Source organism: Scyliorhinus torazame, chromosome 1, assembly GCF_047496885.1.
Source record: "Scyliorhinus torazame isolate Kashiwa2021f chromosome 1, sScyTor2.1, whole genome shotgun sequence".
Lineage (NCBI taxonomy): Eukaryota > Metazoa > Chordata > Chondrichthyes > Carcharhiniformes > Scyliorhinidae > Scyliorhinus > Scyliorhinus torazame.
The window spans coordinates 35,514,440-35,538,208 of NC_092707.1; the positions used below are offsets into that span (position 1 = coordinate 35,514,440).

The 23,769-nt window shown below is 48.0% G+C and overlaps 1 protein-coding gene across 2 annotated transcripts in view; it reads left to right on the forward strand.

Annotated features, from left to right (window-relative positions):
- The window catches only part of smtnb (smoothelin b), a 772,002-nt gene that overhangs the window by 121,663 nt on the left and 626,570 nt on the right, over positions 1–23,769 (forward strand). For both annotated transcript variants that reach the window (XM_072486160.1, XM_072486170.1), the window contains exon 2: positions 21,396–21,556. In XM_072486160.1, the coding sequence (XP_072342261.1) occupies positions 21,396–21,556 (161 nt within the window). The remainder of the gene's footprint in view (positions 1–21,395; positions 21,557–23,769) is intronic.

Sequence of the window (23,769 nt, forward strand, 5' to 3'; positions counted from 1 at the left end):
CCAGAAGTGACCAGTTTGGCTAACAAGCAGAACTTGATCCTTGAATTTGGTATCAGAAATGAGAACATTTTGTAAAAGAAGTTATTATAAAAACATTAATGCAATTGCTTCATTCCATGATTGGCTCCCTTTGAAGTGAATGTAAAGGTATGCATGGCACTTTTTGAAGTAAGTTCTTAAAGTAACAGATTAGCTGAGTATTAACTGAGGGATCAACCCTGGTTCAATGACGAATTCAGGAGGGCAGGGTGACAAGCTGGCAGTGCCAAGGTGTTTGCTGGAGTGCCAGGTTCCTCCTCCCACTTGGTCTTCTCCCTCTTCAAAGACACCGCATCCTCTTCCATTATCCTCCCATAAATAGCCGAGGTGATTCCCCCCTACAACCCCATCACCGATAGCACCCCCTCCAGCAAAAGAGGGGAAGGCATCACCGGAAATGCCTGGAAAATCTCCCTGACAAAATCCCACACCTGCATATACCTAAAAGCTTCAGTCTGCGGGATCCCAAACTTCTCCCTCAATTCCTCCAAACTTGCGAATCGTTCTCCCAGGAATAGATCCTTTAGTGTAACCACCCCCTTTTTCCCCCCCATCCCCGAAACCTCACATCTAATCTTGCCTTTTCAAACAAGCGATTCTTTCAAACGTTGAATGAATTTCAATGCCGCCCCCAATTTAAAATGCTACCAAAATTGCCTCCATATCTATGTCGCCACCACCTCTGGGCTATTTGATTACTTCCCTGGTGCGGAGGGGAGCGGCGCCATGCCAACCCCCACAACCCAACACCTGACATGAGCCTGCATCCATCCTCACCCACACTGCTTCTGGCTCCCTATACCAACCCCGCACCTTCCCTGCATTCGTCCCACAATAGTAATGCATAAGATTTGGTAAGGCCAAGCCCAGCCCAAATAAATAACGAGATCAGCTGCTCCACCCCATGAAAAATACCTGTGGCATGAAAAATACCTGTGGCATGAAAAATACCTGTGGCAGGAAAACCGGGAATAAAAAAAGAAATCGCGGCAAGGTATTCATTTTGACCAATTGCACTCGGCCCGCATGTGACGGGGCAGGGTATCCCACCTCTGCAAGTCTGCCTTGACCCTAAACACCAGGCTTGTGAAGTTTAGTTTACGGAGCCGGGCCCAATCCTGAGCCACCTGCACCCCGAGAAACCTGAAATGGGTGGCCACCACCCGAAAGGGGAACCCACCAAAGTTAGTCTCCTTTCTTGGCGGGGAAACCGAAAACGCTCTCTTCTCCAAATTTAGTTTGTAACCTGAAAAGGCCGCACACGGCTTTAGCAGCTCCATTATGTCTCCCAATGCAGGACATGGGTGAGGCCATTCGGCCCATCGAGTCTGCACCGACCCACCCAAGCCCTCACTTCCACCCTATCCACATAACCCAATAACCCCTCCTCACCTTTTTTTGGTCACTAAGGGCAATATATCATGGCCAATCCACCTAACCTGCACGTCTTTGGACTGTGGGAGGAAACCGGAGCACCCGGAGGAAACCCACGCAGACACTGGGAGAACATGCAGACTCCGCACAGACAGGGAATCAAATCTGGGACCCTGGCGCTGTGAAGCCCCAGTGCTAATCACTTGTGCTGCCCCTTATCCGAGCCCCTCACCATAATGGCCAAGGGCTCTATCAGCAATGCAAACAAGGGGGGGAGGGAATGAAATGGACACCCCTGTCTCGTACCCCCCTGTAGTCAGACGTACCCTGAACTCACTTTGTTCATACAAATGCTTGCCTTCGGACCTGGGTACAACAATTTGACCCATGCCACAAACTCAGGCCAAACTGCTCCAGCACCACAAACAAATAGCTCCACTCAACCCTGTCAAACCCTGGGCAGCACGGGAGCCTAATGGTTAGCACAATTGCTTCACAGCTCCAGGGTCCCAGGTTCAATTCCCGGCTTGGGTCACTGTCTGTGTGGAGTCTGCACGTTCTCCCAGTGTGTGCGTGGGTTTCCTCCCACAGTCCAAAGATGTGCAGGTTAGGTGGATTGGCCATGATAAATTGCCCCTTAGTGTCCAAAATTGCCCTTAGTGTTGGGTGGGGTTACTAGGTTATGGGGATAGGGTGGAAGTGTGGGCTGAGGTAAGGTGCTCTTTCCAAGAGCCGGTGCAGACTCGATGGGCTGAATGTCCTCCTTCTGCACTGTAAATTCTATGAAACACCTTTTCCGTATCCAACAACAGTATGATCTCCTGCTCCTCCCCATCTGCCAGGGTCAGAACCACATTCCAACAGGTGCTGCACATTCGATGTTAACTGCCTCCCCTTCACAAACCTGTCTGGTCCTCACCAACCACCTGCAGGAGGCACTCCTCCAGCCTAACCTTGGCAAGTATCTTGGCTCCCATACTTAATAGGACTATCGGCCGATATGACCCACACTCCACTACGTCCTTATCTTTCTTTCTTTCTTTAACAAAAGCGATATAGATGCCTGTCTCATTGTCTCTGGAAGTACCCCCCTCGCCACCAGCAATGGTGCCAACTTATTTTTTGAAAAATATTTTTATTCCACAAATTTTCAACAATTTTACAATTTACAACAAACCCAAGCCCCCCCAACCCATTAAATCCCCATCTTACCCTCCCTCAGCAGTCAACGGTAACCAACTCCCCAAGATGCAAAATAAACAAACCCCAACTATTGTAGAACCCATCACGCCCTCCAACCCCCCTAGAGCAAATTTCAGTTTTTCCAAGGCCAGAAACTCCCAATAGGTCCTCCCTGTCATGCCATTGGCACAGGGTGGAGAAGCTGACCTCCACCCTAATAAGACCTGCTTGCAAGCAATCAGCGAGATGAAGGATAAAACATCTGCTCCCACCTGCAACTCTGGCTGGTCCAACACCCCGAATATAGTTTCGAGGGAACCGGGCTCCAAATCCACATGCAGAAACCCCGCAATGGTGCTGAAAACTGTGCTCCAAAACCTTTCCAGCTTCGGGCAAGCCCAAAATGTATGTACATGGTTCCCACATTGCTTGTAGATATCCTGCACCCCATAGAACAACCGGCTCATCCTAGACTTTGTAAGGTGCACCTTGTATGCTACCTTCAGCTGTATCAGCCCTAGCCTCTCACATGAAATCGAGGTGTTTACCGCCCCCAACTCTTCCTTCCATTTCACCCATGGACACCCCAACCTCCCAAATCCTCCTGTAAATCTGAGACAATCCCCCTCTCCAACCCCCCTGCTGACAGCACCACCTCCAGCAGAGAGGAGGAAGGCTCTATCGGGAAGTTCGGGGAAACCTTCCTTGCAAAGTCCCGGACCTGCATATACCTGAAAATTCCACCCCCCCCCCCCCCATGTCATCCCAAATCCACCTCTCGCTCAGCTCCTCCAAATGCACAAACCACCCTCCCAGAAAGAGATCCTTCATTTCCTTAATCCACCTCTCTTATACCTGGAACCTTGCATTCTTCCTCCCCAGCTCAAAACCATGATGCCCCTTAATCGACATTCCACCCCTCTCCTGAATCTGCCTCCAGATCTTTAGCATGACTACCACTGGACTCACTGAGTACTTCCCTGGGGCCATCCAGAGTGGTGCCATTGCTAACGCCTGCAACCCTGATCTCCCACGTGAGCCCACCTCCATCCTCCCCCACAAAGCCCCCACCTCCCTATTCCATCCCTGAATCTTCTCAGCATTCTGTTTAGCATAGGGCTAAATTGCTGGCTTTGAAAGCAGACCAAGACAGGCCAGCAGCACGGTTCAATTCCCGTAACAGCCTCCCCGAACAGGCGCTGGAATGTGGCGACTAGGGGCTTTTCACAGTAACTTCATTTTTGAAGCCTACTTATGACAATAAGCGATTTTCATTTTCATTTCATTTCATTCGCCGCCCAATAGTAATAATTCAATTTGGGAGGCTCTGCAATATCACCTTCCTAATCCTAGCCATTTCCCTGCCCAAACAAACCAGGAAATCAGCTTGTCCACCCCTCTGAAAAATGCCTTTGGGCAGAAAGACTAGCAGGCACTGAAACAGAAACTAGAATCGTGGCAAAATAATCATCTTTACTGTTTCTGCCTGGCCAGCCAACGAGTAAAGGAGTGTCCCACCTCAACAAGTTCGCCTTCACCCTTCCCACCAAGCTCGTGAAATTGAACTTCGGAGACCTGCCCAATCCCAGGCCACCCCAACCTCCCAAATACCTAAAGTGAGATGCTGCCAGGTGAAATGGCAACCCCCGCCCCCTTCCCACTGCTGGAGTGGAGACCATAAAGTACTCAATTTTCCCTAAAATCAATTTGAACCCTGAAAACTTTCCAAATCCCTGAATCAACCCCATTATGCTCCCCACCGAAGAGTTAAGCTCTGAAATATACAACAAGTCATCCGCATATAAGGACACTCTATGCTTCACTTCCTCCCTCCCTCCCTCCTTCCCTCACTATTCCCTTCCACAACCCCGAGCACCTCAGCACAATTGCCAAAAGCTCTGTAGACAATGCAACCCTGCCTCGTACTCTAGTGCAATGCAAAGTACCCCAAATTGATATCATTCATGCACACAGTCGCCATTGGCTCCTTATACATCAACTGCACCCACGCCATAAACTTCGGTCCAATCCCAAATTTCTCCAACACCTCCATAAAATAACTCCACTCCACCTGTTCGAACGCCTTGTCCACACCTAATTCCACCACCTCCTCCGTCTCCCTTCCCTCTGTCGGAGAAATCACCATGTCCAACATTCTCCTCCCATTCAGTGACAACTGTCTGTCCTTTATGAACCCCGTCTGATCCTCCCCAATCACCTTCGGAAGACACCCCTCCAATTTTAACACCAATATCTTGGCATCCACATTCAGCAGAGATATGAGCCTGTACAGCGCACACTCCACCGGATCCTTGTCCTTCTTGAGCAACAATGAAATGAAGGCCTGCCCCATCATTTGCGGCAAGACACCCCTGTCCATTCTGGCCTTGAACACTCCACGATCAACGGTGCCTGTCCAAACAGCCTATCCTTAAATCTTTTATAAAATGTGATCGGAAACCCATCTGACCCCGCCGTCTTCCCTACCTGCATCCTCCAGATTGCCACCTTCACCACCTCCAGCCCTTCCCTCTCCACCTCACCCAACCTCTGGCATTCCCACCCGCCCCGGAACTTCCTCATCTCCCGCTCATCCTCTGGTGGCTCCGGCTTATATAAAACTCCAGAAACACCTTATTAATCTGCTCGGGAGCCACCACCAACTTCCCCGTCTTGTCCCCCACCCAAACTATCTCCCTCGCTGCAGCCTTCCTACATAACTGACCTATCAACAAATGCCCTACCTTCTCCCTGTACTCATAGACAGCCCTCCTCACTCTTCTCAACTGATGCACTGCTTCCCCAGTGGACAATAGGTCAAACCTCGCCTGCAACTCTTCCTCTTTGCCAGGAGCCCCGGGTCCCCCATCCACCTCCAAAATTTCTTCTTTCAATCGGTGGCGTTCCTCCTTCTCCTCCCTATCCACCTTGCCTTCTACACGATCACCTTCCCTCTCACCACCTCCTTCAGAGCCACCCGAACCACCAACGGCGAGACATCTCCCATGCAACTGAACCCCACATACTCCTCAATCATCTTCCCTACCTTGCCACTGAAGCTCTGAGTTGCCAACAACCCCACATCCATCCTCCACCCTGGTTCTGGGCTGCCCCTTTCTCCAATGCCATGTTCATCCAGGGCGGCGCGTGATCCGAGATCACAATGGCCGAATAGTCTGCCCATCTAACTCCAGCCAACAGCGCCTTTCCCATCACAAAAAAGTAAATCCTTGAGAAACACCTTGTGCACTGAGAGAAAAATGAATACACCTGATCTGACCCCCCCCCCCCCCCCCCCCCCACACACACACACACACACACACACACACAATGAAACTCCTGGCTCACCCACCCCTTCCTAAGCCTCATCTGGTCCTTCACCCTCAGGTGGGTCTCTTGCAGCTTCACCACATCAGCTTTTAAGCTCTTCAAATGTGCAAAACCTCTTGCTCTCTTCACCGGTCCCCCTCACAGTCCATGTTACCACTCTTCACCGGTCCCCCTCACAGTCCATGTTACCATTCGGATCATCTCTCCCCTCCTATCCACCATTACCCCAAGTCCGGCTGAACCTGCTTCCATCCTTTTGTTACCGTCGAGACCCCCCCCCCCCCCCCCCACCACCCCCAAGTATTCCCCCATCCACTTCCTCTTGCAAACACCTCACCCAGCATCAATCCCGTCCCCCCCACCATTCACACCTGTTCGAATTGAAACCTGTTTGACCAGGCCAACCTTCGTTGGCTGATGTGGTGACCCCTGCCAGAGACCCACATTCTCCTCTCATCACTCCCTCCTCAGTCACCCGGTCCCACGTGTCCAAAACCCCCCACCCTCGAACCAAGAAACAAGAAGGAACCATAACCGATAAGGAAAAACAAGAACACATGTAAATAACACTCTTTCCCTCCCCCCATTTAAGAGACAGAGACAAAACCCCAATCCAAGTAGAAAACCAATCCACATCCCCAACAACCAAGTCCAAATTCCAAGTCTCATCTCAGTCCCAGTCCTTCAGCCTTAATGAACGCCTTCACCACGTGAAAATAAAAGTCCTTCCAGTTGTGAGTTACTCTCCGCTTTGGTGGGTGGACCACTCCGAATCTTACTCCACTGCCGTACAGTGCCGCCTTCACCAGTCCAAAGGCCGTCCGACTTCTCGCTAACTCCGCCGTCAGATCTTGGTATATGCGTATACCAATGCCTTCCCATTTCACATCTTATCTTTGCTTCACGCAGTTCAAAACCTTCTCCTTCACATGGTAGCTGTGGAAGCATACTATGACTGCCCTTGGTGGCTCATTCGCTTTAGGCTTCGGCCTGAGCGACCAATGTGCCCTGTCCATCTCGTAGCAGGAGGATTCTTTCCCTTCCCCCATCAACTCCGCAAACACCTTTGCAAAGTACTTGCTAGGCCTCAGGCCCTCCACCCCTTAGGACAGACCCATGCTCCTCACATTTTGCCTCCTCGACCTGTTTCCAGATCCCCCACCTTGGCTCTGAGCCCTTTGTTGATCTCTGCAGCTCCTCACCCATCGGGGTGAACTGGTCGCTGTGCTGCAACAATGCCTTCTCCACTCCCTTCAACTTCTCTCCTTGCTCCGTGCCTCAACCAACGTCTTCATCACTTCAGCCTTTACTGGGGAAATCGCCTCCTCCACCGATTCTTTAAGCGAAGCTGTCACTCCGCCCGAAGCACCTTCAAATGCTTGACAAACAGCCTTTCAAACTCCACCGACATCACCTAGGTCAGTTTCCACTTTGAGGGAAGCGGCCCCACCCAACAACCCAACCCCCGCCAACTTTTTGCCTGCAGGACACTCAGCAGCATTCGCTGGAGGCCTTTCGTTCCCCTCCTTCTTTCCAGAACCCTTCTTCTGGGACTTCGTCCCAACCGTCTTATGACTTATGATTCATCCAAAAACTATCCCTGAGACCAGGCATAAAAGTCCACAAACCAGAGACTCTAGCAGGAGTCGTACATTTCGCCACAGGAATTTTTTTTTTTTTTAAATTGCTTATTGTCACAAGTAGGCTTCAATGAACTTACTGTGAAAAGCCCCTAGTCGCCACATTCCGGCGCCTGTTCGGGGAGGCTGGTACGGGAATCGAACCGTGCTGCTGGCCTGCCTTGGTCTGCTTTAAAAGCCAGCGATTTAGCCCAGTGTGCTAAACCAGCCCCAGAAGTCCAGCAACGGTGCAAACGATACCAATCCCCCCACTCCATCCCGAATCTGAACAATCTCCCGGGAGACTGCCTGCCGCCTGAACTGTCCTATCAACAAACCATCAGCCGTCTCCCCATACTCCTACACCACCCCCTTTGCTTGCCTCATCTGACCATACCATCCTCCCACAGAAATCCAAATCCGCCAGCAACCCCACGTCCATCTGCCTTGCTGGCACCCTCTCCAAGATTGAGTACCTTTGTCCCTCCCGTTGGGATCAGTGAGTGTGGCTGTGACTGATCCAATCTGGGGTTTAACACCATATTTAGATCCCCACCCAAAACCAACTGATGCGTGTCCAAGCCTGGAATGGCTCCTCTTCTTAAACCTGGAACCTAATCCTCTTACCCACCAGTATTGTTATCCCCTGGGCCCTGCTTTCAAAGCCTGAGTGAAACATCTGACTCACCTAACTCTTCCAAAGCAGTACCTGATCCTTCACCCTCAGTTGGGTCTCCTGTAGCAGCACCATATCGGCTCTCAACCTCTTCAAATACTAAAAGACTCTTGCCCTCTTCACCGGACCACCCAATCCACCTACATTCCACGTCACCATTCGGGTCTCTCACCCCCGCCCCACCCCAGACAACTTGGGTCCGCCACCCACTCAAGATGGCCCCGGGTGGGTCCCTGCCCAGCCCCAGCATCCATCAGCGACCCCATCCCCCCCCCCAATATGTTTCATTGGATTCATTGGGATTTCAGCATCCTCTGGTACCCACAACCTTTTTGGGAACAAACTTTCATCTAAGTTCCCTCAAAAAAAACGGGGGGAAAGGGCTAAAACCGAAAACTCTTGTGGGAGCGCCACCCAACATGTGACCCCCACTTACATATATCGCCACTGGAAGTCCGCGTGGATTCCATTATAATAGAAAGAAAAAGGTAAACAATTCTGAACAAGTTTTTACAAAGCAATGACTAATCTAAGTTATAAGTTGGGTTTTCTTCACTGTGCTCTTGATCTCACTTATAAATAAAAATCCATGGTTTGATCTATAGTCTGTGCTGAGTTAGCTAATATCAGCTTGTGTTGGGAAGGACATTGCAATTCCAAGGAAACCATCAACCATGCAATTCCAAGGAAACCATCAACCATTGCTCCCATTCCTGATTGGTATTTAGTTATTATTGCTGTAAGTGAACTTGTGTGAACAGTTTTGGGACAGGGGGGAACCTATACCGTTGGGATGGTCTCCACCTGAACCGAGCTGGGACCAGTGTTCTGGCAAAAAGAGTAAATAGGGTGGTCAACAGGACTTTAAACTAAAGATAATGTTCTATTGTTTATTGGGGGGGAAGGAAAAGTCAGGGAACCAAGAGGTGAAGTAATCAGCGGGGAGCGTAGCTGCTTAGGAATACAAAAAAACACGAACAGACAAAACTCGAGTGGTTACGATTGTCCCCATCCCACAAAATATGACAGTGTATGGAAAGGCTCAGTAAACCAAGGTCCACCACACTAAGAAAACAAAAAGGGACGGTCAATAGAGAATTAAAGGTGCTATATTTAAATGCGCGCAGTGTACGGAACAAGGTAGATGAGCTTGTGGCCCAGATTGTGACTGGCAGGTATGATGTGGTAGGCATCACAGAGACATGGTTGCAGGGGGTTCAGGACTGGCATTTAAACATCCAGGGATTCACAACCTATCGAAAAGACAGAGAGGTGGGCAGAGGGGGCGGGGTTGCCTTGTTAATTAGGAATGAAATTAAATCCATAGCACTAAAAGACATAGGGTCAGATGATGTGGAGTCTGTGTGGGTAGAGTTGAGGAACCACAAAGGCAAAAAAACCATAATGGGAGTTATGTACAGGCCTCCTAACAGTGGTCAGGACCGGGGGCACAAAATGCACCACGAAATAGAAAGTGCATGTCAGAAAGGCAAGGTCACAGTGATCATGGGGGACTTCAATATGCAGGTGGACTGGGTAAATAATGCTGCCAGTGGACCCAAGGAAAGGGAATTCATTGAATGTTTACAGGAGGGCTTTTTGGAACAGCTTGTGATGGAGCCCACGAGGGAACAGGCCATTCTGGACTTAGTGTTATGTAATGAGCCAGACTTGATTAAAGATCTTAAAGTAAGGGAGCACTTAGGAAGGCAGTGATCATAATATGGTAGAATTCAATCTGCAATTTGAAAGAAAGAAGGTAGAATCAGATGTAAAGGTGTTACAGTTAAATAAAGGTAACTACAGGGGCATGAGGGAGGAACTGACGAAAATCGACTGGGAGCAGAGCCTCGTGGGAAAGACAGTAGAACAGCAATGGCAGGAGTTTCTGGGAGTAATTGAGGACACAGTACAGAGGTTCATCCCAAAGAAAAGAAAGGTTATCAGAGGGTGGATTAGGCAGCCATGGCTGACAAAGGAAGTTAGGGAATGCATCAAAGCAAAAGAGAAAGCCTATAATGTGGCAAAGAGCAGTGGGAAGTCAGAAGATTGGGAAGACTACAAAAACAAACAGAGGATAACAAAGAGAGAAATAAGAAAAGAGAGGATCAAATTTGATGGTAGGCTAGCCAGTAACATTAGGAATGATAGTAAAAGTTTATTTAAATACATTAAAAACAAACGGGAGGCAAAAGTTGACATTGGGCTGCTCCAAAATGACGCTGGTAATTTTGTGATGGGAGACAAGGAAATAGCTGAGGAACTGAATAAGTACTTTGCGTCAGTCTTCACAGTAGAAGACATGAGTAATATCCCAACAATTCCGGAGAGTCAGGGGGCAGAGTTGAATATGGTAGCCATCACAAAGGAGAAAGTGCTAGAGAAACTAAGAGGTCTAAAAATTGATAAATCCCCGGGCCCAGATGGGCTACATCCTAGAGTTCTAAAGGAGATAGCTGAAGAAATAGTGGAGGCGTTAGTTATGATCTTTCAAAAGTCACTGGAGTCAGGGAAAGTCCCAGAGGATTGGAAAATCGCTGATGTAACCCCCCTGTTCAAGAAGGGAAGAAGGAAAAAGATGGAAAATTATAGGCCAATTAGCCTAACCTCGGTTGTTGGCAAGATTCTAGAATCCATTGTTAAGGATGAGATTTCTAAATTCTTGGAAGTGCAGGGTCGGATTAGGACAAGTCAGCATGGATTTAGTAAGGGGAGGTCATGCATGACAAACCTGTTAGAGTTCTTTGAAGAGATAACAAATAGGTTAGACCAAGGAGAGCCAATGGATGTTATCTATCTTGACTTCCAAAAGGCCTTTGATAAGGTGCCTCACGGGAGACTGCTGAGTAAAATAAGGGCCCATGGTATTCGAGGCAAGGTACTAACATGGATTGATGATTGGCTGTCAGGCAGAAGGCAGAGAGTTGGGATAAAAGGTTCTTTTTCGGAATGGCAACCGGTGACGAGTGGTGTCCTGCAGGGTTCAGTGTTGGGGTCTCAGCTGTTCTCTTTATATATTAACGATCTAGATGACGGGACTGGGGGCATTCTGGCTAAGTTTGCCGATGATACAAAGATAGGTGGAGGGGCAGGTAGTATTGAGGAGGTGGGGAGGCTGCAGAAAGATTTAGACAGTTCAGGAGAGTGGTCCAAGAAATGGCTGATGAAATTCAACGCGGGCAAGTGCGAGGTCTTGCACTTTGGAAAAAAGAATAGAGGCATGGACTATTTTCTAAACGGTGACAAAATTCATAATGCTGAAGTGCAAAGGGACTTGGGAGTCCTAGTCCAGGATTCTCTAAAGGTAAACTTGCAGGTTGAGTCTGTAATTAAGAAAGCAAATGCAATGTTGTCATTTATCTCAAGAGGCTTGGAATATAAAAGCAGGGATGTACTTCTGAAGCTTTATAAAGCATTAGTTAGGCCCCATTTAGAATACTGTGAGCAATTTTGGGCCCCACACCTCAGGAAGGACATACTGGCACTGGAGCGGGTCCAGCGGAGATTCACACGGATGATCCCAGGAATGGTAGGCCTAACATACGATGAACGTCTGAGGATCCTGGGATTATATTCATTGGAGTTTAGGAGGTTGAGGGGAGATCGAATAGAAACTTACAAGATAATGAATCGCTTAGATAGGGTGGACGTAGGGAAGTTGTTTCCATTAGCAGGGGAGACTAGGACCCGGGGGCACAGTCTTAGAATAAAAGGGAGTCACTTTAGAACAGAGATGAGGAGAAATTTCTTCAGCCAGAGAGTGGTGGGTCTGTGCATTGCCACAGAGGGCGGTGGAGGCCGGGACGTTGAGTGTCTTTAAGACAGAAGTTGATGAATTCTTGATTTCTCAAGGAATTAAGGGCGATGGAGAGAGAGCGGGTAAATGGAGTTGAAATCAGCCATGATTGAATGGTGGAGTGGACTTGATGGGCCGAATGGCCTTACTTCCACTCCTATGTCTTATGGTCTTAACATTGGGTGAGAACAGGATCAGGTTTGGGCATTAGTTGAATTGCTGGCATTGTCAAAGATTATGTGAATAATAACCATTTTCTCAAAGTAACGGGTAATCATAGAATTTACAGTGGGACTTCCGGGTGCGGCGATGACCAGCTGAGTCGCACGTTTCGGCAGCTCCCTGTGAAACGGACTTTTGGGCTCTTGATAGGAGCCCCAACGGCAATTTTGACGGCTAAAAACACTGTGCGGTAAACCAGAAGGGAATCCCCCCTGGATACGGATGGAAAAAGGAGGAGAGAGTGGCCAGATTGCAGTGGATCCTTTAGAACAGCGGCAAGGAAGGCAAGCAAAAACCAAGATGGCGTCGGAAGGTGGCAGTTTAACATGGGGCCCTGAACAACAAGAGTTCTTGAAATGCTGTGTGGAAGAGATAAAAAAGGAAATGAAGAAAGAGCTGTTGGCCCCGATACTACAGGCGATCGAAGGGCTAAAGGAGGAACAAAAGACCCAGGAGCGGGAGCTTCGGGTCGTGAAGGCAAAGGCAGCCGAGAATGAGGACAACATACAGGGCCTGGTGGTGAAGACGGAGACGCAGGAGGCACATCAGAAACGATGTGTGGAAAGGTTGGAGGCACTGGAAAACAACGCAAGGAGGAACAACCTGAGGATTCTTGGTCTTCCTGAAGGTGTGGAGGGAGCGGACGTCGGGGCATATGTGAGCACGATGCTGCACTCGTTAATGGGAGCGGAGGCCCCGGCGGGTCCGTTGGAGGTGGAGGGAGCATACCGAGTGATGGCGCGAGGACCGAGAGCAGGAGAAATTCCCAGAGCCATAGTGGTGAGATTCCTCCGTTTTAAGGATAGAGAAATGGTCCTTAGATGGGCGAAGAAAACTCGGAGCAGTAAATGGGAGAACGCGGTGATCCGCGTTTATCAAGACTGGAGTGCGGAGGTGGCGAGAAGGAGGGCGAGCTTTAATCGGGCCAAGGCGGTGCTTCATAAAAAGAAGATAAAATTTGGAATGCTGCAACCGGCAAGACTGTGGGTCACATATCGAGGGAGGCACCACTACTTTGAGACGGCGGATGAAGCGTGGACTTTTATTGTGGAAGAAAAACTGGAATGAGCGGGTTATTAAAAAGAACGTTTGAACAAAGTGGTGGGGCGAATGTGGGGGGCAAAGAGGGGTTTTATGTACTAATCCTGCGATGTGGTAACTTTTCTCTCTCCCACAGGTGGTGATGGGGGGAGGAGGGGAAGTGGAGGAGATGGGGGCGTTGGCCATTGGGGGCGGGGCCAAGGGAGAAGCGCGGGCTTGGTTCCCGCGCTATGATAATCATGGCGGGAAGAGAGAAGCAGGAAGGAGGGGGCGTCGCACGGTGCGAGCCGAGGTCACGGGGGTAAGCCGAGGTCAGCTAGAGTTTGCTGACTTCTGGGAACAACATGGGGGGAGTAATTACGCTAGCGGGGGATCTAGCGGGGGGGGTGGGAGGGGGGAATTACTGGGTTGCTGCTGCTGGGGAGAGGGGGGAGCTGGTATGGGAGAGGATGGGCGGGGGGGCACCGCCTGGGGGAGATACAGCTGCGTGGGAACCGGGTGAGGAGCTGGAAAAAGGTGATGGCTAATCGACAAGGGGGGGGGGGTAGGAAGCCCCCCAACTCGGCTGATCACGTGGAACGTGAGAGGGCTGAACGGGCCGATAAAGAGGGCACGGGTACTCGCACACCTTAAGAAACTTAAGGCAGATGTGGTTATGTTACAGGAAACGCACCTGAAACTGATAGACCAGGTTAGGCTACGCAAAGGATGGGTGGGGCAGGTGTTCCATTCGGGGCTAGATGCGAAAAACAGGGGGGTGGCTATATTAGTGGGGAAGCGGGTAATGTTCGAGGCAAAGACTATAGTGGCGGATAACGGGGGCAGATACGTGATGGTGAGTGGCAAACTACAGGGGGAGACGGTGGTTTTGGTAAACTTATATGCCCCGAACTGGGATGATGCCAATTTTATGAGGCGGATGCTAGGACGCATTCCGGACCTAGAGATGGGAAAGCTGATAATGGGGGGAGATTTTAATACGGTGTTGGAACCAGGGCTGGATAGGTCGAAGTCCAGGACTGGAAGGAGGCCGGCAGCAGCCAAGGTACTTAAAGATTTTATGGAGCAGATGGGAGACCCGTGGAGATTTAGCAGACCTAGGAGTAAGGAGTTCTCGTTTTTCTCCTATGTCCATAAAGTCTACTCGCGAATAGACTTTTTTGTGCTGGGTAGGGCATTGATCCCGAAGGTGAGGGGAACGGAGTATACGGCTATAGCCATTTCGGATCACGCTCCACACTGGGTGGACTTGGAGATAGGGGAGGAAACAGGAGGGCGCCCACCCTGGAGAATGGACATGGGACTAATGGCAGACGAGGGGGTGTGTCTAAGGGTGAGGGGGTGCATTGAAAAGTACTTGGAACTCAATGATAATGGGGAGGTCCAGGTGGGAGTGGTCTGGGAGGCGTTGAAGGCGGTGGTTAGAGGGGAGCTGATATCAATAAGGGCACATAAAGGGAAGCAGGAGAGTAAGGAACGGGAGCGGTTGCTGCAAGAACTTTTGAGGGTGGACAGACAATATGCGGAAGCACCGGAGGAGGGACTGTACAGGGAAAGGCAAAGGCTACATGTAGAATTTGACTTGCTGACTACAGGCACTGCAGAGGCACAATGGAGGAAGGCACAGGGTGTACAGTATGAATATGGGGAGAAGGCGAGCAGGTTGCTGGCACACCAATTGAGGAAAAGGGGAGCAGCGAGGGGAATAGGGGGAGTGGGGGATGAGGAAGGTGAGATGGAGCGGGGAGCGGAGAGAGTGAATGGAGTGTTCAAGACATTTTATAAAAAATTATATGAAGCTCAACCCCCGGATGGGAGGGAGAGAATGATGGGCTTCTTGGATCGGCTGGAATTTCCCAAGGTGGAAGAGCAGGAAAGGGTGGGACTGGGAGCACAGATCGAGGTAGAAGAAGTGGTGAAAGGAATTAGGAGCATGCAGGCGGGAAAGGCCCCGGGACCGGATGGATTCCCAGTCGAATTCTATAGAAAATATGTGGACTTGCTCGTCCCGGTACTGACGAGGACCTTTAATGAGGCAAAGGAAAGGGGACAACTGCCCCCGACTATGTCTGAAGCAACGATATCGCTTCTCTTAAAGAAGGAAAAGGACCCGCAAGCGGGACCTATAGACCTATTTCCCTCCTAAATGTAGATGCCAAGGTCCTGGCCAAGGTAATGGCAATGAGAATAGAGGAATGTGTCCCGGGGGTGGTCCACGAGGACCAAACTGGGTTTGTGAAGGGGAGACAGCTGAACACGAATATACGGAGGTTGTTAGGGGTAATGATGATGGCCCCACCAGAGGGAGAAACGGAGATAGCAGTGGCGATGGATGCCGAGAAAGCATTTGATAGAGTGGAGTGGGATTATTTGTGGGAGGTGTTGAGGAGATTTGGTTTTGGAGAGGGGTATGTTAGATGGGTGCAGCTGTTGTATAGGGCCCCAGTGGCGAGCGTGGTCACGAATGGACGGGGATCTGCATATTTTCGCTCCATAGAGGGACAAGGCAGGGATGCCCTCCGTCCCCATTATTGTTTGCACTGGCGATTGAGCCCCTGGCGATAGCGTTGAGGGGTTCCAAGAAGTGGAGGGGAGTACTTAGGGGAGGAGAAGAACACCGGGTATCTTTGTATGCGGACGATTTGCTACTATACGTGGCGGACCCGGCGGAGGGGATGCCAGAAATAATGCGGATACTTGGGGAGTTTGGGGATTTTTCAGGGTATAAATTGAACATGGGGAAAAGTGAGTTGTTTGTGGTGCATCCAGGGGAGCAGAGTAGAGAAATAGAGGACCTACCGTTGAGGAAGGTAACAAGGGACTTTCGTTACCTGGGGATCTAGATAGCTAAGAATTGGGGCACATTGCATAGGTTAAATTTAACGCGGTTGGTGGAACAGATGGAGGAGGATTTCAAGAGATGGGATATGGTATCCCTGTCACTGGCAGGGAGGGTGCAGGCGGTTAAGATGGTGGTCCTCCCGAGATTCCTCTTTGTGTTTCAGTGCCTCCTGGTGGTGATCACGAAGGCTTTTTTAAAAAGGATTGAAAAGAGCATCATGGGCTTTGTGTGGGCCGGGAAGTCCCCGAGAGTGAGGAAGGGATTCTTACAGCGTAGCAGGGATAGGGGGGGGCTGGCACTACCGAGCCTAAGTGAGTGTTATTGGGCCGCTAATATTTCAATGGTGAGTAAGTGGATGGGAGAGGAGGAGGGAGCGGCGTGGAAGAGATTAGAGAGGGCGTCCTGTAGGGGGACTAGCCTACAGGCTATGGTGACAGCCCCATTGCCGTTCTCACCGAGGAACTACACCACAAGCCCGGTGGTGGTGGCTACACTGAAGATTTGGGGACAGTGGAGACGGCATAGGGGAAAGACTGGAGCCTTGGGGGGGTCCCCGATAAGAAACAACCATAGGTTTGCCCCGGGGGGAATGGATGGGGGATATGGAATGTGGCAAAGAGCAGGAATAACGCAACTGAAAGATCTATTTGTGGATGGGAAGTTCGCGAGTCTGGGAGCGCTGACCGAGAAATATGGGTTGCCCCAAGGGAATGCATTCAGGTATATGCAACTGAGGGCTTTTGCGAGGCAACAGGTGAGGGAATTCCCGCAGCTCCCGACACAAGAGGTGCAGGACAGAGTGATCTCAAAGACATGGGTGGGGGATGGTAAGGTGTCAGATATATATAGGGAAATGAGGGACGAAGGGAAGACTATGGTAGATGAACTAAAAGGGAAATGGGAAGAAGAGCTGGGGGAGGAGATCGAGGAGGAGCTGTGGGCAGATGCCCTAAGCAGGGTAAACTCGTCGTCCTCGTGTGCCAGGCTAAGCCTGATTCAGTTTAAGGTATTACACAGGGCACATATGACTGGAGCACGGCTCAGTAAATTTTTTGGGGTGGAGGATAGGTGTGCGAGGTGCTCGAGAAGCCCAGCGAATCATACCCATATGTTTTGGTCATGCCCGGCACTACAGGGGTTTTGGATGGGGGTGACAAAGGTGCTTTCAAAAGTAGTAGGAGTCCGGGTCGAACCAAGCTGGGGGTTGGCTATATTTGGGGTTGCACAAGAGCCGGGAGTGCAGGAGGCGAGAGAGGCCGATGTTTTGGCCTTTGCGTCCCTAGTAACCCGGCGCAGGATATTGCTAATGTGGAAAGAAGCCAAGCCCCCGGGGGTGGAGACCTGGATAAATGACATGGCGGGGTTTATAAAGCTAGAGCGGATTAAGTTCGTCCTGAGGGGGTCGGCTCAAGGGTTCACCAGGCGGTGGCAACCGTTCGTCGAATACCTCGCAGAAAGATAGACGGAATGGGAAAAAGAAGGCAGCAGCAGCAGCCCAGGATCCGGCGGGGGGAGGGGGGTGGGGGGGAGGGAGAGGAGGAACCGGAAGGACTCTCAGGGTTGTTAATATATACTGTATAGTATGTATAGGTCGTTGCTACAGATAATTATATATTGGACTGTTAAATTATATTTTTGGAGAGTGTTACTTGTGACAAGGCAGTTGCCAATTAGGGCTAGTTTTCATTTTTGTTATTTATTATTTATTCATTTTCTGTTTATAAAATAGGTCATTGTTATTTGTGTTGTTATAATATTGTGTAAAGGATGCACAATGTACTGTGTTGGTTGACCAAAAATTTTCAATAAAAATATTTAATAAAGAAAAGAATTTACAGTGCAGAAGGAGGTCATTCGGCCCATCAAGTCTGCACTGGCCCTTAGAAAGAGCACCTACTTAAGCCCATGCCTCCACCCTATCTCCTTAACCCAGTAACCCCACCTAACCTTTTTGGACACGGCAATTTATCATGGCCAATCCACCTAACCTGCACATCTTTGGACTGTGGGAGGAAACCGGAGCACCCGGAGGAAACCCACGCACCCACTGGGAGAATGTGCAGACTCCGCACAGACAGTGACCCAAGCCGGGAATCAAACCTGGGACCCTGGAGCTGTGAAGCAACTGTTCTACCGTGCTGCCCTGTAATTGAATGGAGTTTCTGGAACCACACTAAAGCACAAGCCATTTACCTACAGCAGAAGATGAGAGAAAATTGGACCAGGAGGAAGGAACTAAACAGAGGTCCAATGGTGAAGTTTCTGTTTTAGCATTGTGACATTGATGTTTCTGTCATGATACACCTCAGCCACACAATTAATGTTACTGGATATTCTTCTCCAGAGATTGATGGAGAAGAGGAACTTGAGGGTGAGGCATTTTCTTACCCGAGATCAACTAATTCAGCACAAACCAGAGAGTGGGCGTTCCAGGTCTGTGAGGTTGATTTGCAAACTAAGAATAAAGGGTCAACAAGTGGAAATTTTGGTGCATTGCACATTTTTGTCTCTGTGTCATCTATAATTCTTGGCGACAATTTAATTTTCCATAAACAATTTATCAAAAAAAGATTTATGACATTAATTCTCAAATGACATTGCTCAGCTTATATAAACCAAGGTCGTGACTCATTTGTTATAGCTTTGACAACCTTAATAGAATACTTTTTAAATAACAGTTGATAAATTGTGAACATTATTAAACACAATTTTATTCAGACCCATTTTCGCACCCTTCCATCCCACCTCCGCCCTCATCTTGTGTAGCAGAGATTCAGGCATGGTTACAGTTCTTCATTCAACTGTCTGTTCTTGAAATGCAATCCAACCATGATGATTTAGGCTATTTAAAAATGGTGTGCATTGTTCCAAAACTCTTGCCTATCTTGTATGCCCACATCCATGCAAATGAATGCATAAAAGTTCTAGCTAAAGTTGTTGGATTGTGATCAGGAGCAGAAAACTTTTTAGTCCTTTCCTGACAGGTTAATTATATATTTTTCACCATTATGTTAGTGAGCCAGAGTTCTTCCTGGTCTGTATGAGGCTCTGAATTAAAGTGCTTTTTACAATGAGTCATGAGGATGAGTGGAAGAATGAGTTGGAAGAGCGATGAAGAGAGGGAGCCCATCTACTAAAGACCAAAGCCAACTTTTAATAGGTTTCACCTTTTTTGGTGTAAACTGATTTGGGGGTAGAAGCTTTAATAGATTAATTGTAGATCCAAAATATTATCTGAAGGTATAACTGGAATCTTAACAATTGTTATCAATGAAAAATAATAGTGGAAGTGAAACATTTCAGTATGTAGAGAAATTAGATAGTTGACAAATTTGGCTGCTGTTCATGACTCTCTCACAGTTGGAAAGAGCATAAAGGGGTTTGAAAGAGGGTTGACTGCCTCTCCATTTTGATTGATGAATTGAGTGTGGCACGTGGAAGAAATGAATTCATTTTTAAAAATTACATTGCTATAGATGTGTTCAGTTCATTGGCGGAAAAGGGGGACAATATTATTTGATTTCTAGTTTTGAACCAAACTGCTTTTTAAAAAAAAGTCCCTCAACTGGCGCGATCTACCCGAATGGGGTATCATAGCACGCAAAATTAGCCTGGTGTTTTGAGTGCCGGGAAACACCCTGCTATCTAATGCCCATCCGGGTAAATCGGGGACTTCAGCAGGGAACTCCCCGACAAGGCCGTACTTAGCCCCGTTTTAGCACTGAGGAGCTCAGTCCAGTGAAAGATCAGAACGCCATTTTTAAATGATGTTCCGATCTCTTGAGCCTCAGGCACGACCCCTTAAGCCCTCCAAGCCCAACTCAAAATGTAAGGAGGTCCCCGGACCACGCTCAAAAAATGCCAGCCAGTCACCCTGTCAGTGCTGCTGGCAGTACCACCTGGGCACCAATGCAGTGCCAGGGTGCCTGTCTGGCACTGCCAATGTGCCCAGGTGGCACCAGCAGTGCAGGGTACCACCCCACCCAGAGGCATGCACCTGGGGCCTCCAATCCCCTGGGTAACCCCCACAAGTGCAGTTCCATCATTCCCCGTTTGTGGAGACCAGTACCAAATGATGCTCTGCAGAGTTCTCCAAGGCAAGGGAGACACCTAGATCCCACATCTTAACTCGATCTCGGGAACGCATATTAGTTAGTGTGAGGCTAGCTGTCACACTCTAATGTGCAGATTTGCTTGAAAGTGACCCTGCCCACAATGGGCGGGATTTACATAGTGAAGTCTCGCAAGATCACATTAGGCATGGTGAGCTGGGTAGATCCCGGAAGTGGGATCTCCCGGCACCTACCAGTTGCATTGCGTTTTGGGTGGAATTCAACTGGTAGATCCCACCCAGAATGTCTGTTAATTTAAATTATGGCTATTTATGGGACATCACTATACTCAAATTGGCTGCTTCCTTTCCTTCCATTACAGCAGTGACTAGAAATTGCAGTTATTTCATAGGTTATTAAGTGCTTTGGGATATCGTGAGGTTATGAAAGACGCTCGATGGATGGAATTAATTCTTTCCTTCCTCCTGCCCTTGTCAAATGTTTGTAAAATGTAAATGGGACATTATAAAACTTAAAAAGCTATTTTGTTCAGTTGCATGTGTTAAAATGTGTGAGGGCCATGAAGAGTCCATCATGGGAGCTACCTAATAGAAACTGTGCAGGTTACAAAAATGTAGAAACAACAATTGTTGTTAATAACAATAATAATCTTTACTGGTGTCACAAGTAGGTTTGCATTAACACAGCAATGAAGTTACTGTGAGAATCCCCTAGTCCCGCCACACCGGTACCTGTTCGGGTCCACTGAGGAATTCAGAATGTCCAATTCACCTAACAAGCATGTCTTTCAGGACTTGTGGGAGGAAACAGGAGAACCCGGAGGAAACCCACGCAGACACTGGGAGAACGTGCATACTCTGCACAGACAGTGACCCAAGCCAACAATTTAACCCGGGTCCCTGGCGCTGTGAAGCAATTTGTTTCATTTTAGTTTTTAATTACTTTCATCACCCATAAAGAAGATTTCAGAACTTGAGGCATTATTTTGCTCATTTTTGATGAAAGGCTTGAAGAATTAATTATATCTCTCCACAAATATTGCCTGACCTCTTGAGTATGTACAGTTATTTAAAAAAAACAAAAACATTTCCAACATCTGCAAAATTTTGATTTTGTATTGCATGAACTGTCTGCTTTGGAATTGGCAAACAGTAATTTTATGTGAATCTTAACTCAATGTTTTTCTTTTCCCCTGAAACAGCTTGAAGTCACTGATGACCTAGATGAACGCAGACTTATTCGTTCCACAATATGTGAACTGAGGAGGAAAGAACTGAAAGGAATGGAGGAAGCGCTGTCTTCCAAACGCTTTCGTTCTGAAAGAACAAATGAACGCCTTGAAAACAAAGAGAACCAATTCCGGTAAGGTTGTGTGCAATACAGCAATGAATTTATATATTCATGCCTGAAATTAACATTGGTGCACATTTTGTATGGAAACTTCCTATCTCATGGTGTTTCTGGTACAAAAAGTGTAAATCTCCTTAGTAGATTTCCTGACAGCTCAGCTGGGAAATGTATTCCCTGATAAAGGGTCATCTGGACTCGAAACATTAGCTCTTTTCTCTCCCTACAGATGCTGCCAGGCCTGCTGAGATTTTCCAGCATTTACTCTTTGGTTAACATATTCCCTGATATGGACCTGGATCATAGAGATAAGCAATCCCCATGGCTTAAATGCTGATTCTGTGCTTTGTAATTGTTATCTCGGATGAGCCATTAGTGGAAGCACCACCTTTTGCCTTGTGTACCTCCCAGATTAAGGTGAGAGGAAGCCAGTCTGTGACCGTTCCTGAAAGATGCACATGTTGTGTGAGGACCAAATTGGACTGCTTATGATGCTTTGTTTAGTCAGACTACTTACAGATAGTGTGGGCTTTTGCATGAAGAATGGCCACGCAGATAAGAATAGCAAGCTGAGAAGAGTTGTTATTGTTCATAACACCGTGGGTGGAATTCTCCAATGCCATGGTGGTGCGGGAACGTGCAGTGTTTCCCACTGCAGAGGCTGGCAGGAAAGTATACCAAATGTTCCAGCTCCAACCTAATTAATTATAAACCTGGATGTTTCTCATCGTATTCCGTGGCGGGGCAGACACGGATGACATGTAGAATTCTGCCATGTATAGGTGCCCAACATCACTGACCCACTATTGAAGAAAGAAGGTGGATTGCTTGAGGATGAAGGTGGATCTCCAGGAACATTCTGAGGCTGGAAGATACATCATTTCCCAGACACTGAATCCAGAAAGTACACTTGCAGGTGCACCCCTGAACCACTGTTGTAGTGTTAGAGAGACCAAGGTTGCTTCACAGGTATTGATGTGAGTTTAAAAATGTGTTTCATGCCAGCGTGATTTCCCATCTGGCATGGTGGGGGTGGGGGTCAGGCCTTTATCTGCATCTCAATAATGGGATGCAAATGAGGTTGAGGTTGACGTCCGACTTGCCATGGTGGTCTCCAGCGGAAGATCCCACTGTAAATTCACATTGGAATGAAACTGATTTTTGGGCCTCTTGCCTCCAATGCTTGCCATTGAGCCCACTGGTGTTTGGCTTGGGAGAATTCCGTATCTTTTTGCATGGTATTTTTAACCTGAAGATTATTAATGATTATGATAAATAGACTTCAATAGAAAAATGACTGGAGCAAACAAAAGCAGACGTGTTCATGGACCCTTGATTCAACGGTCAGATCTCTATTTTGTTACAAAAAAATTAAATCCGTGTTTGGATTCCAACGAGAAGCTTATGAATCTTCGCTAACACAGAACCCCACAAGTGTAGTAACACGTACTTTTTGACGTTCTAAAAATAAATGAGTGAAGAATCAAAACAGTGCCAATGTTTTAAGAGTGACCAAGTATAACGAGCTGAGCTCAGTTGTTTCCTTGCTAATTCCTGTTGGGTGAAAATATTCATAAGTAGACCTTAACGTGAGCAAATGAAGCAATTTATTGTTTACAGAGCTCTGGGAGAAAGATCCTGGACTCCTTAGTCCTGCCGACACACCTTCTCAAAAAGTGGGTTAATATACCCTTTCAAAAGCAGAATTAGTTTGCATTATCATTTACATACAGCCAATCAATTCTCTTAGTTCCACAGTTCATTCCATATATGGCTATCAATTCTTATTCTCTTAGTATCACAGTAGTTTACTTTTTGTCCAATCCATGTGTTGCGCGCGTGATTACATAATGTCATAAGGTTATGAGTTGCCAGTCTGAGTTGTGGATTTAGAGACCATCCTTCCTCTCGCAGCTGTTCTTGACAGCTTAGACTAAAAGAATGTGCAGTCCTTGGAGCACTGGTCCTCACTTGACGCATTGACTTTGCAGGATACATCTGTTAGAGTCACTCTTAGTCCAAAGTTCACTGTCTCAGCAGAAAATAAGCAGGCCTTAATTCAAATCCCAGCATATTATCAAAGCAGAAATATTGCTGCACCATGAATTAGTACAAAGGTTCATGAGAGCTTACAACAGTTGTAATTTTAAAAACAAATGTCATCTATCTATTTCCTGATATCTTAAATGCATGTTGTACATGAATAAACCCAATAGGTCCCCTTCTGG